At 38.8% G+C, this 22,541-nt stretch overlaps 2 protein-coding genes across 2 annotated transcripts; both read left to right on the plus strand.

Moving 5' to 3' along the window:
- Positions 1-1,267: 1,267 nt before the first annotated feature.
- On the plus strand, positions 1,268-3,773 carry arf3a (ADP-ribosylation factor 3a; the record flags this gene model as incomplete). The annotated part of the gene is made up of 5 exons (XM_079239040.1): positions 1,268-1,323; positions 2,388-2,570; positions 2,654-2,764; positions 3,378-3,502; positions 3,612-3,773. The coding sequence occupies exons 2-5, from the start codon at positions 2,423-2,425 to the stop codon at positions 3,771-3,773; spliced, it is 546 nt and encodes a 181-aa protein (XP_079095166.1). The 5' UTR covers positions 1,268-1,323; positions 2,388-2,422.
- A 4,570-nt stretch (positions 3,774-8,343) lies between these two features.
- Positions 8,344-21,674, plus strand: erbb3b (erb-b2 receptor tyrosine kinase 3b). The gene is made up of 28 exons (XM_079239233.1): positions 8,344-8,564; positions 10,060-10,214; positions 10,343-10,529; positions 10,863-10,988; positions 11,093-11,155; positions 11,338-11,456; positions 12,623-12,764; positions 12,984-13,097; positions 13,185-13,302; positions 13,389-13,462; positions 14,359-14,449; positions 14,968-15,170; positions 15,331-15,463; positions 15,541-15,634; positions 16,075-16,232; positions 16,334-16,390; positions 17,128-17,269; positions 17,391-17,510; positions 17,601-17,699; positions 17,813-17,998; positions 18,555-18,710; positions 18,816-18,891; positions 18,982-19,128; positions 19,248-19,345; positions 19,445-19,621; positions 19,712-19,783; positions 19,965-20,253; positions 20,400-21,674. Exons 1-28 carry the CDS (start codon positions 8,486-8,488, stop codon positions 21,281-21,283), a joined length of 4,359 nt encoding a protein of 1,452 aa, XP_079095359.1. The 5' UTR covers positions 8,344-8,485; the 3' UTR covers positions 21,284-21,674.
- Positions 21,675-22,541: the final 867 nt, after the last annotated feature.

A 22,541-nucleotide genomic window follows, 5' to 3' on the forward strand; every position in this document is an offset into this window, starting at 1 on the left:
GAAAGAGGAAAAGAAATGCATTCTTCACATTTAAACCATCTAAAATATTGATTCTAGGCAAGGCAACTTTACTTATAAAGCACATTTAAACCCAAGAAACTAGCGTGCTGCACACACACACACACACATACACACACACACAAAGGCACACGCAACATGTGTAAAACAGCCAGAGAAATAGATTCAGTATATGTTTTGTTGCCTCCTTTTTCCTCATTACCCATGACACAAAAGTGGCTGCTGCCAGGAAGTATCACAAGGCATCTTATTACAGTCAGCCATTTATTTATTCATTAGGATGATTCCTTTGTTAATTATTCAAGCATGTTTGCCTGCAGACTTGCATTATGTTGGCTTAGTTGTTTAGGCTTGGCACAATAAGGAAATAAAGTGAGCTTTAATTTAATAGATCCCGTATGTAAATGATGTAATGAAAGCAAGACACTACAGTTAAATGGGTTTTTTTTTTTTTTCAAAAGCTCTTATCAGTTTTTAGATTTGGGGCAGGATGGGGTAGGGGACCTCCATATGGTGTCATTTTAAATCTAGTGAATACAAAATTCCAAGACACACACAACTATGTTTATTTTTATTGATAATCTTTTGCAAATCAGCCTTTAGTTTAGTTGAATGCATGATCTTGTATCTGAAAATACCAAATTTCAGAAAACATCTGATAAATATATCTTATTAAAATAAATTAGAAGCAAGAGCCATTCAAATTCATTCATATTATTTAATGATAAAAATTTATGTAATTTTCATACATAGGTGAATTTGATATTCTCGTCAGGGGAACCGGAGACATCAGATATCTCTTTTGTATAGTCTATAGGTTTTTTTTGTTGTTGTTGTTTTTGTTTTTTTTTACCCCTTGTGTAGTCTTTAAAATAAATAATATTATCATTTAAAACTTGGATTTCAAACCTTATAGCAAGTTTGAGCATATTGAGTTTGAAAATGTATGTGAATAACACATTTAGTAAATAATCAACTAGGAGCGTGGATCCATCAGTTAAAATCACACTATCTTCATGAGTTAAACATTTAAAAACGCAAATGAAGCCTAAAACATACTGACATCACTTTTTAATTATTTGTTTATTTGGTTTTCTACTGACAACAAATGTAAAAGGCAGAAAGGCCTTCCAGCCGTGATCCTGGCTTTTGACAAGTCATTTGGGATGTCAAACGTGAGCGGCGTTTGTAGCATCCCCAGTAAGTACCGCGAGAACACGTCATTCCACAAGGTGAACCCCTCGCGAGACTAGCATCCCGTCCTCTGCCTACTGAATCCAGCTGGTATCCTGCCTGCTGTTGACGGTAAGTGTGAATGAGATGTAAACGATGAGAATAATCCAACATGTATACATGTCTTAAAGGTGACTACGGCACATTTCTAGCTCTTTCACTGCCTTTAAACGATTTGGGGGAATTAGAGGACCGCTTCACGTCGACATCAGGCCGACTGCTGCGTTTTGTCGTGACTGTACGCGAGGATTATATGGCAAACAAATTGATGCAGAGATTTTCTTTTAAATACCAAAGACATTGGCAGATATTGAAGTAAACAAGCGGCATTTGAAATGTCACCTTATTAAGCTTGAAATAACGTGTTAGGACTCATGACCTGCTTGGACTGCAGCATCCTCGCCTTCCTCTCGCATTATGACAGATGTATGTGCGGTCGCTGCAGCTGGAGCAGGCTATGCTAGCAGTACGTGCCTTTCATATCATACAGTAAAAAGATATTTAGCTATAGCATAAGTTCCTATCTCTTAATAGTAATAATAATAATAATACAAAAGGTTTTTCGGAGAAAAATTTGGCTCCACTGCTACATACTAGAAATGTGATACATTGCTTGCTCATTCAAACACCCTGTTAATATTAAATTCACCTCAGCTGCAATGTTGTTGGTGTGAGTTATATAGTTGAAGGGTTAAAGGGTCCTTACCACTAAGCACCCAAGATGTCAAATTTAAGTCATTGTCTTTCTCACTAGCTCAGGTTGTTTGCATCATACATATTCAATCCTAATGTGTGACATGATATATCAAAATATTTTGCTTTACTTGCCACTAAACAGCAGATAATGTGGTTACCCTGCACCACATGAAAGCTGATACAGTAACAGCCTGTGTGGTAGCCTGCTTTCCCAGTCAGCTCTTACAGTCACATCAGCTGCTTGGTTATGTGTGAAGTGTGTTTTAAACTGGTTTTCCTCTGAGGCGGCTTCAAACGCAATTGAGCTGCTACTTTTAAAAGTTAAAAATCTGCATTCAAATTGTGTCACTTTAAAAAAAATCACAATAGTGATGTTTTGACCTTTTAAACATGGTTTGCAGTTTATTAAGATTATTAAACTTAACTCAATAATTTTACAGTTCTTTTTCAGCTGAAGGGAGAGTAGCCAGTCATTATGGGAAACATCTTTGGGAACCTGTTGAAGAGCCTGATAGGTAAAAAAGAAATGAGGATTCTCATGGTTGGGCTGGACGCTGCTGGAAAAACAACCATCCTCTACAAACTGAAGTTGGGGGAAATCGTCACCACCATCCCCACAATCGGTTTGTTAGGATAAAATTAAAGGCTTTACTTTTTTATAAAGTATTTTATCCGTCCAGTTAATGTTGATTTGCTTTCTATTCAGGTTTTAATGTTGAGACAGTGGAATACAAGAACATCAGTTTCACTGTGTGGGATGTGGGTGGCCAGGACAAAATCCGTCCCCTTTGGAGACACTACTTCCAGAACACACAAGGTGAGCTAAGTCAACAGCTTCTTACATCATACACCAGCCAGCCAGTTTGGGGTTAAAATACTTCTCTATTCTTGATGTACAACTTGCAGCGCACACTCACCCCTAGCACTTGAGGCTATTATCCGACTAATATATTAGATAAGGTCATTTGCGAGCTAGCTATTTCAGATTATTATCATCATTGTGACATTGTACATAACTATTATCAAACTGGGGTTTTTATGAATCTATGTTCACATATTACCAGGATGGACTGCACAGGTTTTTGTTTGTTTGCACTGTTGCCTGACAGCAAGAAGGTCCCATGCTCTAAATCTTAACTGGAGCTTTTTGTGGAGTTTTCATGTTTACTAAATCAAGCGTGGGTTCTCATCGTGTACTCTGACTTCTGGTCAATTTATCTAACATACAAGTTAGAATTAATTTAACATGCATGTTAGATGAATTTGTGGTTTTAAATTGACCCTAGCTGTGGTTGTAAATGTGCATGGTTATTTGTTTTTGTGCTGGACTGTGACCTTTTTAGTGTGTACCTTACATCTCGCCATTTAGCACATGAAATGAGCTCCTTGGGTGTAACTTTTAAAAAATAGTTTTATTTTTCTTCCTACAGGTTTGATCTTTGTGGTAGACAGCAACGACCGTGAGCGGGTCAATGAAGCACGTGAGGAACTGATGAGGATGCTGGCAGAAGACGAATTACGGGACGCTGTACTTCTTGTCTTCGCCAACAAACAGGTGTTGCTACATTGCACTTCATTCAAAATATTCCTGTTCAGATTCTCGTTCATGAGTTTTCAACTGAGGCTTTCCTGGCTGATATTCTGAACTATGTGTTGTTGTTCAGGATTTGCCCAATGCAATGAATGCTGCAGAGATAACAGACAAGCTGGGCCTGCACTCCTTACGCCATCGCAACTGGTACATTCAGGCTACTTGTGCCACCAGCGGGGACGGCCTCTACGAAGGTCTGGACTGGCTGGCCAATCAGCTGAAGAACAAAAAGTGAAGAGCCAGGACAGAAGAGTGGGGAAGAGCCTGGGTGCCAGCTCCAGGTAGTGGTTATAGTAGGTCCGTTGTGTTTACATAGAGAGGAAATGCTGAATAGCTCCCAGGGGGTGACTCTCAATGGCTTTTCCCCCAAAAATCTTTTTTTCTTCTTATGTTTTTTTTTTCTTTTTCATTAAATATTTGACCTATTTCAATTTGTGATCAACATTTATACAAATTTACAAACCAATAGTGTCACAGTTGACTTAAAAAATTTACACATGCAAAATGAATGCATAAATATTTGGATATAATAGCGTAATGTTACTGTGAAGGTATATTAATTTCCTCTACTTTGCAGTCTGTGAACTTTATGGAAGATCTAATAATGATGAACATTAAAATATGATGCATCTGGACGCATGATGGTTGAGCAGCATTTCCTTAAATAGCATAAACTTGGTGTAAATGAAAAAGAATGTTACTAATATAGTGGGAATACTGTATCATTGTTGGAAAGCAGTTTATTGTTACAGATTCAGATAAATGTTGTGTAATAATTTATTGTATAAACAAAGGTTTTTACTGCCACCAATCAATGCTCTCCAGAGCTGAGTTTGGTAAAGAAAAAAAAAAAAACTTGAATTAATTTAAGTTTAGTTTAAATATATTCAATTATTTATTTATGAGTAAGAACTGTAAATTCTTCTTATGTACTGGATAGTTCTTGTCCAGATTTATTTGGTAATGTATGTATTTTTATCCTCTAAGCGCATATTATTTCTCTGCCTATCTTGAAATGTGCATTTACTTTTATGGCAACAGTTTGGAAAAGAGAAAAAAAAGACCAGCAAAAGGTCAAACAAAAAAGAAAGCGCCAGAATCAGTGTACATTATTGCTTCCCAATCTGCATGGAGATATCCCAGCACTGGCTAATGGGCTTGTAAAGTGCAGTGAACAACTGCAGGCCGCTGCTGTAAATAAAGATTTGTTCTTTGAGTTGTGCAGATGACAGAACAGGCATCCAGCTCTGTGGCTTAGAGAAAATGCTGCTATTGGCCTGCTCTGTAGAGATTGTTGCAGCACAGCATGCGTTTGGCAAGATTAGCGCTTACATGGTTTTGAATGTTTTTATTTCGTTTTAAAAATCAGTTCTGTGCTGCTCTGCATTTGTCAAAGATCTCACATTGCTTGTCATCTTGATTTATTCTTAACTGGCCTGACATTACATCATTACATGTGCTTCTTGCGTTGAACAAATCTCTGTGTGTGATGTTGCACAAAATAACTAGTTGGTGTACAAAATGTAATGTCTCTTTTTTCTCTTGTGTTTTTGAATGAAGTGATTCTTCAATTTGTTGATTTTTACTGTTTTTTTTTTCTTAATTTGCTTTAAGACCTGGTAATTTCTTCAGTTTCCACACAGTTTGAAAAAGAAGAGGATGGTAGTAATACTGCATCATAAGGCATGTTAATACTGTACAAGATCTGTAATAAAAAAGTGAATTATACTGTATTAGCCTGTTTCCTCAGACTATATTTGTTAGTCTAAATCACTGCTGCTGATTGGATCAATGCTGTACTAATAAATGTCATGGAGTTTGTGTAAAGTTTACCGGACAACCTTCTAATATGCAAAAGCATGCTTTTCTATGTTGGTGCAACTGTATATATGTTCATGCAACTAAGTTATTCCATGGTGTTCTCAGTTAAATTGACAGTGCAGTTGATGCACGTGTAGATAGTGGTGGGGTTGGTGTGTTGGCAGATAACTGACAGCAGCTTGTATGTGTGTATGTGGGTGAGTGTGACGTGTTATTTATCATGTTTAGTTTGGTGTGAAATTTGTTTTTTGTGGCCTTATTTTGCCAGTGGTTCTTTTTTCTCTTTGATAACAGGTTTGTATGTGGGAATGTCCAACATTCAAGTATCTCACCTATGATCTGTGACAATGTCGTGGCTATAGCTCCCTCGTGCAGTGATTATTAGCGGACTTTTACCCGCAACTGAAGAAAAAGAAAGCTGCACAACATTCCAAATGATGATGTGTTTCCAGAATCTAAAGATTTAACTTCTGTGATAAAGTAGAATATTTTAAAGATACTGGGAAAGAAGTACATCACAAACTGGTGCAAAGGTGTTGAAAGATTTGTTGATTCCTGGCACTTCAATGATCAATAAAAGACCAAAACACACATTTGTTTAGCCTCACTTGTATTTGTATTTATTTTATTTTACTTTTATTGTGCTAATAGCTTTAATCAAATGGTTAAATAATTGCTAGATCTTCTATAATCTCATAATGTCTTGCAGAATATGAAGTGTTTCCTTTAGGTTGTACGTGTTGAATGCAAAGTTAAGGCGAGCTCTGTCTTTCTCCTCGGGAGATGAATATAAAACATTCTCAATGCGAACTGTTGTTTACACACATCATTTTGCACTGTGAGGGTCAGACATTCGCTAGGTAGACATGAAGCTTGAACAAGATTGTTAACTCATTCATTCATTCATTCATTCATTATCCTAACTGCTTATTCCAATGAAGGGTTGCGGGGAAGCTGGAGCCTATCCCAGCAGTCTTTGGGCAAAAGACGGGGTACACACTGGACAGCTCGCCAGTCCATCGCAGGGCGATTTTTAACTCTCAATACTTAATTCAGATCACTGTTGAACTTGTAAAATTGAATTAAAACCACAACTTCGCTTAATACAGGAGGGTAAAGAACAGGTCAAACAGGTGAGAAGAACATGGCTCTACATTGTCTTTCTCTTTTGTCCTTTCCAAAGTGTTGGCATCAAGAAAAGTTTGGCACCGTCAGGTAGTTTCCTTGTGGACTCACAGCTATCCAGAAAGAGTCATTTTGTCTGAGTCTATCAGAGGAGCGCGTAAGGGAGAATACTGCTGTGTCTCCAAGGGTGTGACAGCAGTATGTGAGTCGGAGTTGCTCTAAGGGCCACCAGCCCCCAGGGCCCCCTGCAGGATGGCTACAATAGCAGCCCCAGGGCGGATGCCATAGCTGGGATTCCCACTCGTAACCAGGACATCTTCGCCCAGGGCACAGACACACTGGCAGCAACCCCACAATCACTTCATCAATCTCTGAAGGGAGTGGTAACAGCAAAAGGCCACCTGTCACAGTTTGCCTTGGATGGGATAAGGCCACCAAGGTGGCCGCTGAGGCTTACATCATGACGCTGATGTAAAATTATTAGCTAACTGATAAACAAAAACAAAAAACGGGATCATCACATATTCATTAAAGCCCCATTTTTGTTCAGATGACTGAAAAGACTTACTCCTAAACATGTGAAAAATAACTTTTAGTTTGCAGTTTGGCATGGCCACCGTGATGCTGTACACAGAGACCAACTTTCACACTGACTGCTGTTTATGTCACATCACGGATAACTCACTGGAATTTTTGTAATGTAATGAAGTGCAAAGTTATCAAGTAAATCAAATTCTGTATGACATTACAGACTGGACCAAAAACACAAATAGTTAAAGCAAAATGACAAAGCTGAGTCTACCTACCACAGAGAGACCCGAAGCAGATTGGCCAAATCTCAGACTCTGTCTCCTCCTGCTGGACAGAAAACTGCTTACAGATGTGAAATAGTTGTCTTTCAACAACATCACAGTACAAAAGACTTTCTCATTTACATTTCGCAACCTATGTCAGAGTCTTGATTAATTAGATTGAGGAACTGACTAACAGTAAAATCCTTATCAGTCTCCCTTCCTCCACTGGGATACTTTCACACAACCATGGGGCCTGTCTCAGCTAGCTTCCTTGCTTTTTCAAAAATAAGATTAACAGCACATCAGTGGGAAGCACTTACTGATATCTATCCATCCAAGTGTCTACTAGTCGGGCTTTTCCCCTCATAGCTCCATGTTAAGGAATTTTTGTCATCTCTAAAGCCATTTTCCTAAATTAAGCATGTTCTTGTTTTGGGTTCAGAAGTCACTTGACTGTCTGACAATGTGGCCATTGTGACAGGCTGCTCCATACGCATCAAAGAGGTGATTAACCAGTTGACAGGCCTGTGGAGACAATGCTGCTCTTTACAGGGAAAACAGTGCAACCACTTAGACTGCGGACGGACTGGAAGACCACAGCCCCGTGTCCACATGCAGCAGATGACAGCACCGAACCAAAGAAGTGCATAAAAAGAAACATGTACAATTCACAGTATTCGAACATGCACTTTTGCTTGTGTGAACACCAGATGTTGTTTGTGATACACTGACTTTTTTATTTATTGTTTGATTTAGTAAATGTTAAGCGTTATTTATTTTTATTTGTACCTTTTATCAGTCTATAAACTGTCAAGCACTAACGCTAAATGCATTGGATGCTTAGTGCAAAGATCAAGCCTGCGGCACAGGGTGGAAAAAAAGACGGACCAACCTCTGATTGGTGAAAAATTCTGGCAATGGGCCAATCAGATGCCTCTCTCGGGGAGGGAAATCCCAGCATCAAGCTGCAAGTTCTACACTGTTTTCAGTGTTGCAAATGATTCTATCAGTTTATCTGCTCTATAAATGTGATGCAACAAGCTCCATTTGTCTTCACTCCATGATACTGGATTTTCCTCTCATCTCACAAAGCCAGAAGAAGGAAGTGGATTCATTTTGTAATCCATGATTTAGAAAATTCTACCTGGAGGACTTCCCGAATCAGTGAGATGTGCTGATATTTCAGTGGGACAATTACAAAACAAACATGGATCAACTGCGAATCATATTGCTGTGTGTGATATTGTCATGCAGGCCACAAACGGCATCATCTCAAGCTCACGAAGGTAGGTGACGTTTAAGTTAAAATCTTCACTTCATTTGTTGGTGTTTTTTCCCTCAACATTCTTGTCCATATTTTGCGTCTCATGTGATGCAAGAATGTATTGTGGAACTGTATATTCTTAACACTCATGTGGTTGACAATGCCAATGCTCTTTTTTTCACCAAGGACTTGCTCTTTTTCTATTCAATAATAGTCTTTTTTTTACTGTTGGACCAAGTCAAGTCTCATATCACCTAAATCACCACATCACTATCTGATATACTGCCTGTAATAAAGTTTATTGATGTTTAAAACTGATTTGCATAGCTGCAAAAAACTGTAGGGAACCATAAGCTCTCAATACCTCTACTTACTGCCATAGTAAAATATTTTAAATGAATCTTACATTTAAAGCCACTGAAGAACTTTACCATCATTCTTTATCTGTTCATCTGTATAAGATTGCATTTGCAGTCATTAAAGCTTATAAAAATGCACAAATGAAAAACAAAATAAGAAACTACATCTAATACTGATATCAAAGTACTGAAACTTACTAAATCACTTTCATTCAAATGTGTGTTATCTGGTTTTTGTGTGTGTTTTAAGTATTGTAACAGAAATATTGATCAGCTCTTTTGAGGAAGTTTCACCTCTGTTCAGTCTTGCCGTTTACTTGAAGGATCGTCTCTTTTTGTTTCAGTTCTGTTATTAACTATAAATTACATGCAACAAACCTTGTAGGATGTTTATCAGCCTTACTGTAGCTGTTTACACCTGCATGTTGAAAATGAAAACAGGAAATGTGACTCAAGTTCACTGCTGCTGGTGCCTAATTTAGCACATGAAGACCTAGTGCCACAGTATTTGTTCCTCGTAGAAGGTGGTGTGCATGTCTCCTTCCGTTCACGATATTTCCCCTCCCTCTCTGCCAGAACGTCCCACTCACACATGGCCTATTGTCTCTTGGTATGATCTCAGCAAGGTTCACCCTACAGACGCAAACACACACACAGAAGCACTGTCTGTCACTGCATCACTCTTCACTCAGTGGGACACACTGTCCACATTTATAGCTTTGTTACAATGAAGCGCTTTGTCTAAGAGAAGCCCTTCTCTGTCGACCCTCGGCCTCCTCTTCATCACCCTCAGGCCTGGACAGCTCCACGTCCAGGGTTACAGCCTTCTTGTTTGCTTCACGTCAAACTCTGCAGCTCACGCAGTACCAAGGAGACACAACAAGCCAACAAATGCAGCAGAAACAATACAACCCAGAGGATTCACATTTTCTGTATCTGTGTCTTCAGAGGACATCATTAGTTTTTAGAATGAGAAAAATGTTTATTTATTTTAGAGAATACTGCATTTTTAAAAACTTAGTGCAAAAAGATAATATGCTTAAGTGCAATGATCACTGAGATTTAACTTTAGGTGATTTTTAAGGCGTGAGAGTTGTGGATGTGTGAGCTTTGGTCTGTAAAGCTTTCCCACTTTTCCATCTTGCCCGTAACTACCAGAGGTGTGTCCCGGTACTCAAAATGGTCTGAGCTCTACTGGTACTCAAGAGAATCAGTACAACATGATTAAGGACCGCTATGACGGCTGTGAGATCATCATGGGAAACCTGGAGATCACACAGATCGAGAGTAACTGGGACTTCTCCTTCCTCCAGGTAAACACCATCCCTCTCCAGTCCTTTGGTTTGTTTGTACAATACTTTGTTCTGAACCATAAAGGAAAACTAGATTACATAATTTCCCTGATACTTCAGTTGTGAACAATCTTCCTTTTTTTCCTCAGACAATCCGGGAGGTTACTGGTTACGTCCTCATTGCTATGAACCATTTTCAGGAGATTCCCTTGGGACAGTTACGGGTCATCAGAGGAAACAGTCTGTATGAGAGACGCTTTGCCCTGTCCATTTTCTTCAACTACCCCAAAGATGGCTCCAGTGGGTTGAGGCAGCTTGGACTCGCAAATCTAACAGGTAAACGAGAGGAGAGATATTACTGTCAGGAAATCTGTAACGTAAGAAGATACATCAGGTATGTTAAAATATTTATTACATGTAACATATAATCAATATTTACCAGAAAACTAAGAACACACACATGTATACATAATGCAGATGCACTTTCCCAGATACTGTTTTTTTGTTTTTTTTTTGTAACTCTAGACATAATTTAAAACTTTATCTCACAAGCTACTTTGCATATTCGAATAAAAATGATGCAACGATCACTGTCATATTCATTAAAGGCTAAACTGTTTATAGGTGTTATGTGTGACGTGCTTTCTGCTGCATTATGTTTCTTCACAGAGATTCTGGAGGGAGGTGTGCAGATTATCAACAACAAATACTTGGTTTATGGACCCTGGATCTTCTGGCAAGATATTGTACGGAACAACAGCGCTCCTATCGACATACACTACAATGGAGAGAAAGGTCTCCTTTTGGAAAGTTCTATTTCACAATCCCCAATGATCTCCAGATTGTCACTTTCTTTTCTGAATGGCCTCTCTTTCTGTCTGTTTCCTGTTTGCTCTCAGGCCTCTGTCACAAATCTTGTGGAGACTATTGCTGGGGGCCAAATCAGGACCAGTGTCAGATCTGTGAGTGCCCACATGCTCTGTTTCCATTTCTGTTCCGAATTTTTTATCCCTCCACTTCACTTACTGAAATAAATGGCTTTATTTTTGGACACAAGCACTCAAATAAGTTAAATTAGTGAGTTTTATTTAGATGATCTCATTCAGATGACCTCTGTTCAGGCAATTTCTCATGTGTGTCTCAGTGACTAAGATGGTGTGCGCTCCGCAGTGCAATGGCCGCTGCTTTGGGACGAGCCCCAGGGACTGCTGTCACATAGAGTGTGCAGCCGGATGCCAAGGCCCTCTGGATGTAGATTGTTTTGTAAGTGCTTTCTAGTTGACTCTTTATAAGAATGTTCTGGCAGAATAAAGGGAAAGGCTGTTTGAGCGCAATCTTATCTTGGTTAATAATTCTTCTTCCATACAGACCTATCTGCTTCATAGAAATGAAAATTTTATTTGCAACATTTGACACTACTGTTCATGAAGTTTTGCATTTAGAGATTGTATTTTATAAATTGATAGACGACATAATAGTCAAATTGGGCTATTGTATACCAAGCAGTCACTGTCTCGTGTTAAAATTCAATATCACTGCATATCTGCTTGGATAATTGTTTGGAATTTAATTTTTTGATGATTTTAGTGTGATACGAGGAGAATGATCCAAATGGAAAATACTGACAGATCTTTGATCAGAGGCAAGGGACATGCACATGGTGGCTTGCAGACAAGAGGCAGTCAGATAAAGATTGGAAAACAATAGAAAACAAAACAATAATATAATCTTTAAAAAAAAATTGTGTGTGTGTGTGTGTGTGGGGGGGGGGGGGGGGGGGGGGGGGGTGTCAGGTACCACAGGGAGTAGTTGTTTTTTAAAACATGTTTATTCAAACGCATCTGTGCAGCAGAAATGACAGCAATCCTTTAAAGGTTTTGTTCTAACAATATTGTTATCATTTATGTTTGTACAAACAAATGTTTGCGCTGAAGGTATAAATGTAGTGGAGTCCAATACTAGAGAACAAAGTCATTAATTTTTTTTAGGGCATTGCCATCCAAATGTCTGTCCTCTGTTTTCAGTAGTATAGTATAGTATAGTATAGCATAGCATAGCATAGCATAGCATAGCATAGTATAGCATAGTATAGTACAGTATAGTATAGTATAATATAGTATAGTATAGTATAGTATAGTATAGTATAGTATAGTATAGTATAGTATAGTATAGTATAGAGGTATGTGGGTTCACTCACTTAGAGAATCAAAGCTGAGCGTTGCTGTGAAAGTTTACATCATCCATCTGATATTTTAGGACGTTTCCCTTTCTTGCTTTTTATTATACTCCTTCATTGTGCACATTAACACTCTGCAGCTTTGACCAGAGTTGATCTGGGTTTAACATATAAGATGTCAGAGTTTACTCTTACGCCGTATGGAACTTACTCAAATGTAACTGTGCGTATTTTTGTGTATGCATTTGTAAAGGCATGTCGTCATTTCAACGACTCTGGAGCCTGTGTCCCCCAGTGTCCCCAGACTCTCATCTATAACAAGCAGACGTTTCAAATGGAGACAAATCCAAATGCCAAGTACCAGTATGGATCAATCTGTGTTTCTCAATGCCCTAGTAAGTGCCTGGTGTGTATTTTGTGAATATCATGTATAGCCATATATTATTTTACCACAAACCATCAACAGATTGAGAAAATAATGCAGATATTTGGTATCAGCCCTGATAGAATGAAAGTTTCTCTGAATTGCTACAGATTTTCTCTCTGTTTTTTTTTATTTTTTAAAAAAAATTATTTTTACTTCTCCTATATCTTTCATTTAATTTTGTTTATAGCTAATTTTGTGGTGGATGGCAGCTCCTGTGTGAGCGCTTGTCCTCCAGACAAGATGGAGGTGGAAAGAGAAGGCCAGAGACAATGTGAGCTCTGCAGCGGACTCTGTCCAAAAGGTTGATGCTAAAGTACTTTTAACTTCTTATACAAAGATTTTCTGTTAGTCACAAAAAGATATTAATAGTTTTTGATCATCCTTGTAGTGTGTGAAGGCACTGGTGCCGAGCACAGACAGACAGTGGACTCAAGCAACATCGACAGCTTCATCAACTGTACGAAGATCCAGGGCAGCCTTCACTTCCTGGTCACAGGGATTCTTGGGTAATAGTCTGCATAAGTTACAGACAGTGTTAGAAAACACTGTTGGACAGTCTGCATGTTCATATTGTGTTTTTTATTCTTCACAGAGATGACTTTAAAAGCATCCCTCCCCTTGATGCCAGAAAGTTGGAAGTGTTCCGCACTGTGAAGGAAATAACAGGTTTGCTTTTCCATGATGGATTTGTTTATAATCATCAATAATGACACATTATGACTCCATTATTAAAGTGGGATTGTGTAAAGTACTTATAAGAAGGAATTGTCTTTCCAGCAGTGGATGATGATCAGAACTGTGTTAGTTGAGACATTCAGGAAGGGAGTCTGATGGAGTGTAAAGCTAAAAAGTATTCAGAAAAGGGTAGGGAAGCATAAAAGCAAATATTTGCCATCCAGAACACCTAAAACCCCAAAACGTCACTGTGTCTGTAGTTAATGCTCGATACAATGAGTTTTACTTTGCATTACTTTGGCCTCAGGCAATTATTTACTTTGTTGCTAATTTCTCAAATGAGAACCATCTGCCTCGCTATTCATCCTTGCATGGATGATGGCTGACTAATGTTGCCTTCCACTGATTACCAGCAGTGACTCACAGTTGCTTCCTCCCAACTCCAAAATACCAGCAAGATGCGAAGACGAGCAAACAAAGACTGAAACAAGCAAGTGTTTTATTCAAAGAAACTTAATCTATCAGTTTGATCTGCCCCATGGCAAGGCTGTGGATGGAAAGCTATGTGCTTAAAAAACACATCTCTACTTTTCTCCTGTCTGTTTAAAAAAACAAACAAAAAACAACTAAATAGATAAATAGATAAATAAAAAAGACAGGAAGCTGTTGTAACACTGCATCTGCAAAACATGGTGGTATGATGATCTGGGCCTGTTTTGGGTCTAAATCAGTGCAGCCTTATCTGTAATGACTGATCAACGTGTTTTCAGTTATGCTTGTATATTCAAAAGAAAGATAACAGGACATCTGTTGAGGAAAATGTATTAGTCATGAGTTACTGTGCTGTAAATTACTGTCATAACTATACCATTTGGTTTTATTGTCAGATATTTTGAACATCCAGTCATGGCCTAAAGAACTGAATGACCTGTCTGCATTTTCAAGTCTCACTACAATTCAAGGGAGGTCGCTGTACAAGTAAGGCTGACAGTAAATTCACCTTCAGAATCAAATATTCTGCCAACACAAACACCTTGCATGCATAAAAAGCTAATATTTTAACAGCATACATGTAATTATAAATACCTGCATAAATTCTCAGGCTTGTTCTGATGTTTCTTTCCCAAACTAGTCTGAATGGAAAGTAAAATTGTTGCAATATTTTGTCTCATCAATGTGATTTCACACATGACACAATCTTGGATGTGTGTTCAGTTTTGTAAACTGGTCTGTTAATTAACCCCAAGAAAAAAATGTGCAATGTTTATACAATAAACAACATTTTCTCTCCATGCTTCACAGCTGTGAACTAATGTCCATTTGTGTGTGAGTCCCATCTAAACAATTGACGTCTTGGCTAAAATCAGCCTTAATGAAGTGGAACCTACAAGAAATCATGTGTTAATACAGCTTAACAAGTATTATAATGTTTTGCTATGGAAATATCTCTCCTGCTAACCCTCTTCTGTGTGTTTCCGCCAACCCACCAACAAAAGGCGCTTCTCTCTGATGGTGATGCACATCCCCACTCTTACCTCACTGGGTCTGCGCTCTCTCCGGGAAATCAGTGATGGCAGTGTATACATCAGTCAGAATGCTAACCTCTGTTATCACCACACTGTAAACTGGACACAGCTGTTCAGAGGTCGCAGAGTTCGAGTCAACAATTTCAACAACAACAGGCCCCTGGCAGAATGTGGTGAGGCGAGCCTGTGCTATAATGAAGTGAAATGTTTCATTTGAGTTTCTTTTAACTTATTATGAGAAATGCCAACCAGTCTCTGAAGTGATGCATCACATAAAAATAGTGTTTCATCATTTTAAGGAAAATGCGAGTGTGACACTTGCTGTGTGTGCAGTTGCAGAAGGCCATGTGTGCAACCCACTTTGTTCAGACTCTGGCTGTTGGGGCCCAGGTCCTGACCACTGTCTTTCCTGTAGGAACTACAGCCGGGAAGGCACATGCATAGGCAGCTGTAAATTTCTCTTTGGGTCAGTAGTTATGAGTCGATACTCTTTTGGTTTAGGTGGCTTGCTTGTTTTTCTTATGCAGTTACATTTTTCTGCAGATCTCCAAGGGAATTTGCAGGGTCTGATGGTGAATGTGTTGCCTGTCATCCAGAATGCAAGCCTCAGCGGGGGAAGGTCAGCTGCACTGGACCGGTAATTACTTGCTTTGGTGATACAGAAATATCTTTGTCCGATGCTTTCAAATGAGCTCTTTTTACCTGCAATTCACATGATTCAACAACTACTTGTTTAAACTTAACCTGCTGCACTGCATTTTGTGTTGTCAGTGTGTGATGTTAACATTTACAATTGCTTGAAAAACATTATCAAGCACTCCAACTCCAAAGAGAAAGACTCCCTATCTCTGAACTCGAGACTCTAAAAGTCATAAACCATCAAGTCATGAGATGCTATTTTAGAATAAAAGTGAGAAAAGTGACAGTAAACCTCGTCAATATACAGTTACAGCTCCTTGGAAAACATAAAAACTAACTTTATACTATTTCTTGCACCTTAGAGAACAAATTCTCAGCAGCTTTCATCTTATCGGGTTTTTGTTTTTAGTTTTATTGTCTGTGCTTTTTCTCCTGTAGGGTGCAGATGAGTGTGTGGCTTGTGCAAATCTTCGGGATGGTCCTTACTGCATGTCCTCTTGTCCCACTGGTGTAAATGATGGACAGAAAGGGCTGATTTTCAAATATCCCAACAGGGACGGCCACTGTGAACCATGTCATCAAAACTGCACACAGGGGTAAAACTAAGCTTAAACTATATACTTTGTACATGTATTTGCATATTCTATTGCAGTGCCACTCTGCTTCCATTAAAGTTTGAGATTACTTTGTGTTTCAGATGCTTTGGCCCAGGATTAAATGACTGTCTAGAGAAAGCAATTCTGGCTGTTAGTAGGTGAGTGTTTCCCCCTGAACATCCTAATAAAACACTGCACAGAAATGACTGCAGTCCCGCCAATGCTCGCGGTGATACCCACTAGTTTTTTCACACATTTTCATTTTTCTGATCAGATGTTAAGAGTCCAACATAAGAGGGTTACATCACTTTATTTTAAAAAAAAGTTCATGTCAATGACTTGTCAAGTATTATAACCCTTACTTTTTTGTGTTGGTGTACTGTTATGAGAAATGTGTTGTATGAAGTGAGGTCAGTTGAGGTCTGCCCCATTTGTGCTTCCTCTTTTCCAATCTCCCACCTCCTCCATTTATTCTTCTTATGACTGAGAAATAAATCTCAGAATCTCTCAAAAATCAAAGCATGTCTCAGCTGTAAAAAATACTCCTGGAGAAGAGAGGCAGCTTCCCAGAGAGTACACAGATGTATACTTAGCACCAGTCTTTTCTGCATGTTTTACATCATGACAGATTAATCCCACATTGTAAACTGAATTATAAAATACAGATAGTGCAGCAAAACAATGGTTAAATATTGCTTTTGCTTCATATTTCATTTGCCTCATATGCCACAAAATGTGTCTTTTTTATTTATTTAGGGGCAGTAGATGTGCTCAGACTTTAGAAAACCAGACCTCATGAAGCATAAAGCGGTATATTGAGTTGCAACTGAAGCATATATTGTGTTCATACAGTCTTTTCTAACTATAGCCCCACACTCTCTCTGCCTCACTGCAGTGGTCAGATCACAGGTATAGCTTTAGGGGTCCCAGCTGGCTTAATTGTCTGCTTGGCGTTGTTTTTCCTGGGACTGCTGTACCACCGAGGCCTTGCCATCCGTCACAAGAGAGCCATGAGAAGATACCTTGAGAGCGGAGAGGTGAGACTTTAGAGAGCATAAACGCTGACAGCTGCAATAAGCTGCCATTGGTTTATATTGCCTCATGCACTTGTTTTCACAGACAAGAGTTAGCCAGGAATATTTTTTTGTGTTTTGGCAGAGTTTTGAGCCCCTGGGTCCCGGAGAGAAAGGAACCAAAGTTCATGCTCGTATTCTGAGGCCTTCAGAGTTGAAAAAAATCAAAGTGCTGGGAGTTGGTGTTTTTGGCACAGTGCACAAGGTATTGTTAACTTCCTCTTGACAAACAGTCACTGATTATGCTTTAATTTGTGTGTTATTACAGTTTTGTTAAACACTAGTTGTATTAAAGGGTTTTTGGACTCCAGAAAGAGAAACTGTGAAGATCCCTGTTGCCATTAAAACCATACAGGACACCTCAGGCCGACAGACCTTTACTGAAATCACTGAAGTGAGTCTCGGGGATTTTTTTAAACCACAGATAGCAATTTTTGTAAAATCATAGAAAATGATGACAAACAAACATCAAATTTATAAAATGTCTTATTGGTTAATCATTTGCAGCACATGCTGTCCATGGGCAGCCTGGATCACCCCTATATTGTGAGATTGCTGGGCATCTGTCCAGGTGTCAGTCTGCAACTCGTGACCCAGCTTAGTTCTCATAGCTCCTTACTAGAGCACATCAGGCAGAATAAGAACACCCTGGACCCCCAGCGTCTCCTCAACTGGTGCGTGCAGATTGCTAAGGTAAGTACTGCCAGAACTCTTTTAACCCTTTCATGCATGAATTAATAAAAAAAAAAACCAATGCAACATTTTTTAAATAGTATTCTACCTCTGTAGACATATGCAATGATACTTTTACTGTTAATTAGCTATATTTAGAATTGATCATGATTTATCATCTGTTTTAATGTATTCTATGAAATATGTATAAAATAATATATAATCATAATTATATTATGTAAATCTTGTATAAATTATAGCTGTATCATTTTCTTTTCCTATGTATCGCAAAGGCAAACTTGCATAATTACATTATGTACAATTATATCATATATTTATTTATTCTCCGGAGAGTGCAAACATATTGGATGACTCACTAACATTTACTGAAGTGTTCTTTGGTTGTTTTTTTGTTTTTGTTTTTTAAAACAAAAAAACATCCTCATTCATGAATATGCAAGAAAAAAGCTTGTAAATATGTGTCTACTATTGGCCACTTTGCATGAAAGGGTTAAGCAATCAAATGTCATGGACGAGATGCTTGAGAGTAAGTAAAGAACATGCATTTGTGTCTTAGGGTATGTTCTATCTGGAGGAACACTGCATGGTCCACAGGAATCTAGCAGCCCGCAACATCTTGATGAAGAATGACTATCAGATTCAGATCTCAGACTATGGTGTGGCAGATCTTCTTTATCCTGATGACAAGAAATATGTCTATACAGACACAAAGGTTGCTGCATCATCATCATCAGTTTTATATTACTGTTGACCATTTTTGCAATCAAACTGTTCAGTTGATCCAAAATATTTGTCTGCAATTTTTCTCCTCATTCAGACGCCAATAAAATGGATGGCACTAGAAAGCATCTTGTTTCAGAGATACACTCATCAAAGTGATGTTTGGAGTTATGGTGAGAGGCTTTGCTGTGCATAAAGTTATTTATTGTCTGTCTATCTTTTCTCAATGGGCATTTAAATGTAGCGTTTCTTTTCCCGGACAGGGGTGACAGTGTGGGAAATGATGTCTTTTGGTGCAGAGCCATATGCTTTTGTGCAGCCTCAGGAAGTCCCAGGTCTACTGGAGAAGGGTGAACGTCTTTCACAGCCTCACATCTGCACTATAGATGTCTACATGGTCATGGTTAAATGTGCGTCAGAGCATTACTCCCACATGCATGCAAAAAGCAATCAAAAACTCTTCATTAAATATAGTCTATAATAGCAAATACAGACTGGGTATAAGTATGTTTATACATTCTCTGTTAAGGCTGGATGATAGATGAAAATGTAAGGCCAACCTTCAAAGAACTGGCAAGCGACTTTATTCGGATGGCAAGAGACCCTCAGAGGTATCTTGTCATCAAGGTGGGATTCATCTGGATTACTTGTTTTACAACTTTTCATTTTAGCTTTGATTTAACTTTGCTGACTTTTTTAACCCTGTTCTTTCATGTTATTCTATAGCTGGAAGGAGAAGACTCTGGTCCGGGCGAAATCTGTCGAAGAGAGTCAGAGCGAGGACTTTTAGATACAGATTTAGAAGACCCAGAAGAAGAGGGACTTGAGGATGGTTTGGTTGCACATCCCCTTCAGCATTCTCCATCTTGGAGTCTGTCTCGTTCAAGGATCAATTCATGCAGGGTAATATAGAAATGCTTGAAAGTTCATCGATGGGCTGATTTAGGATCATGCTTCAATCCATTAACAAATAACATACATTTGGATTTGCAGAGTGTTACTTCTCAGCCACCACCAACTGGATACCTACCAATGACCCCAAGTCCTGCAGACAGCCTCTGTCAGGTGTGATGAACACACATACTTAGAAAAAAGCATGCAAAATACACAACATACTATATATCAAGATAAGACTTCCTTCTTATTGGCACACTACCTTGCTTCATAAAGAGCCAGTGTGCCATTACATTATCAGGTAGTAGAATCTCTCACTTTAATTGCTAAAGTTCTCATTTTCTTGTTTCAGCTGTGGTTTCACCGATCTCGTCTGAGCTCAGTACGTACACTACCAGAAAGGTCAGAGTTCAAAATGAATGGGAGAGAAGCAGAGCTGCGTGACAAAAGTTTACAAACCGGGAACCTCAACAGGACAAAGTTTGGCTCAGATAAGATTAACCTGCGTGTGCCCATCAACCGACGAAGGAAGCTTTCAACAGCTTCAAGTCCACCTTCCTACAAGGTGTGGACAGCAGAGGAGGATGATGTGGACCACTATGGCTATGTCCTGCCTGGGTCACCTGCTACACCAGAAAGAGGTAAATTCCATGCAGGAAAAAAACAACTGATTTTCCACTTTATATGAACAACAGAAAAGTTACTAAGTTGATTTTTGTGCAACAATTAAATAACCGCATCAAAAATATTTCCCTAATTTTTTTCCCCTTTTTATTGTGGCTCACAGTCCCCAGAATATCTCATTCTGGCCGAAGGAACTCAAGACTAAAGAGTAATCTAGTCCACATGGTGACAAATCCCTCCCCACAGTACGAAACCATGAGCATGCAGAATGTTGCTTCTCCATACTTGACCACCAGCATCTCGCAGAGAGATGACACTACAGTGGCACTCTGCCATAAAGTTTCTCCTTTGCCTTCTCCAACCCTCATATCTCTGCCAACCACACAGGACAAAGCACATGAAGTTATTCCAATTTCAGCTGTGAAATGCAATCATACACCTGAGGCTTGTGAAGGAGCTGTAACAAATCTGCTCACCAGAGACTTTACCAGTGAGATCAACACTGTGGATGACCAGGCAGAGGAAGGCCAAGGGATTAGTAAGTATGAATACATGGACGTTAGGCATTCTGACTCTTCAGAGGGAGGTGACCCAGAATGGGAGAGAAGCGAGAATCAAACATCTGAAATAATTGAGGTTCAGATGGAGGATACAGACCAAAGAGTGGGTGTTTTGAAAAAGGAGCACAAGGCAGAAGAGGAAGCTGAAATGTGCCACAACATAAATAAACAAGCCACTCTTCAGGGGGATCTGAGCAGTACGGTCATGCCAGATGTGCTGACACCTGGGGGAGGAAACATGGAGGAGTATGAAGAAATGACTGTATTTGGAGAGGTGCCTGAAGGGTGGGGACAAACAGAATATGAGAACCTCCCGGTAAAGGGGAGGGCCGATGCTGAGGATATGGACAGTAGCAGGTGTGCAGGGATCGGGGACTACATCAAGGTATGTGCCGGCATCGGGGAGCCTGGCACAAGCACATCATTTGACAACCCAGACTACTGGCACAGCAGGCTGTTCATCAAGCCAGATGCTGTACGCACTTAATAATGTGGACTGGGACAGACACACTGTTACTAATGCAGTCTGCTGTCATGAGTTTTATAATGCTTTCCTTCTTTTGATAATTTCTTTGCATCCAAAGGCTTTTGAAAAATCTTCATATCAAAAGAAATTCGCCTTTGTTAGTGTTATTGTTATTTCAATGTTTTTGTGCAGTCAGTACTATGTAATTAAACCAAATATATGATAGCAGAAAACACAACAGTAAACTTTATTATTATGTGAAATTTTCAATTAAGGGCATTTAAAGTTTGTTTGCTTTTCAATAAGTTGATGATTGCAAATATTCAATCAATTTTATTATACTGACGTGTTGGTCAGCATTTTGTACACTGCCTTCAAATGTATCGACATATAAAAACAATTTATCAATTTTCTTCTGAAAAGACGTCATTTGATTTTTGTCTTTTATTCATTAAGGATATATTATAGGGGCCGGAATAAAGAAACGTGTCCATTGGAGCCCTCTAGCTGGCATGTGATGCATTCGACGCATGCGCACATGATTAGGCAGAGATCAAAGATTATATCGGGGAAGATAGTTACCTTCAGTATTGTTCCCTTTTCAGTCAGGTTTAAAGACACATTTCTAATCCCAGCTATACCCCATGTTAGTTACCTATGCCAACTGCAATTTGCCAACATGACTTATTATCAAAAGAAAATAAAAGGGATTTTAGTTTGCGTACACATTTTGTTTAAATTAAAAATACATTTTTAACCGTCTTCATTTGAGATAAATGTACCATGAATTCAATGAATGTCGAAACGCTTGCTTACTTTATTTATTTATTTAGTTAGTTAGTTAATTAGTTAGTTATTTGAATGCGCTGATGGTTCTCTTGTGAAATGCCACGGTGCCTTTCTGTTCCGTAAAGATGTCCTCTCGACAGAAGATCACCCACATAACTGCAGTGCGCACGAGTTTAGTGACAGCGTAAAAAAAAAATAAAATAAAATAAAAATTTTTTAAAAATCTTCTATTTTGTCCAGCCAGGCCTGTTTCGTGTTTTTTTTCTCATTATTATCCTGTTTATTAGTTATTTATTTATTTGACAGGGATATTGCATGTGTAAACTAAGACGTGTCCTATAATTAGCATCACGTGTCTTTAATCTTGCAATCAGTCAGTGCCCATTTAAAAGTGACAACAGTTGCTTTACTGTTTGGTAACATGGTGTGTACCACACTGAACTGTGATCACAGGAAGCAAAGGACAGCCAGAAATTAGAAAATTATAAAC

This window comes from Telmatherina bonti, assembly GCF_933228915.1.
Source record: "Telmatherina bonti genome assembly, chromosome: 4".
NCBI classification, from domain to species: Eukaryota; Metazoa; Chordata; class Actinopteri; order Atheriniformes; family Telmatherinidae; genus Telmatherina; species Telmatherina bonti.

Excerpts from the sequence above, each read along its gene's own strand:
- erbb3b (XM_079239233.1), top strand. The coding sequence starts at position 8,486 with ATGGATCAACTGCGAATCATATTGCTGTGTGTGATATTGTCATGCAGG. Across the intron at positions 8,565-10,059 it reads ATCATCTCAAGCTCACGAAG|AGGTGTGTCCCGGTACTCAA; the intron begins GTAGGTGACGTT and ends CGTAACTACCAG. Across the intron at positions 17,999-18,554 it reads GGTGCGTGCAGATTGCTAAG|GGTATGTTCTATCTGGAGGA; the intron begins GTAAGTACTGCC and ends TTTGTGTCTTAG.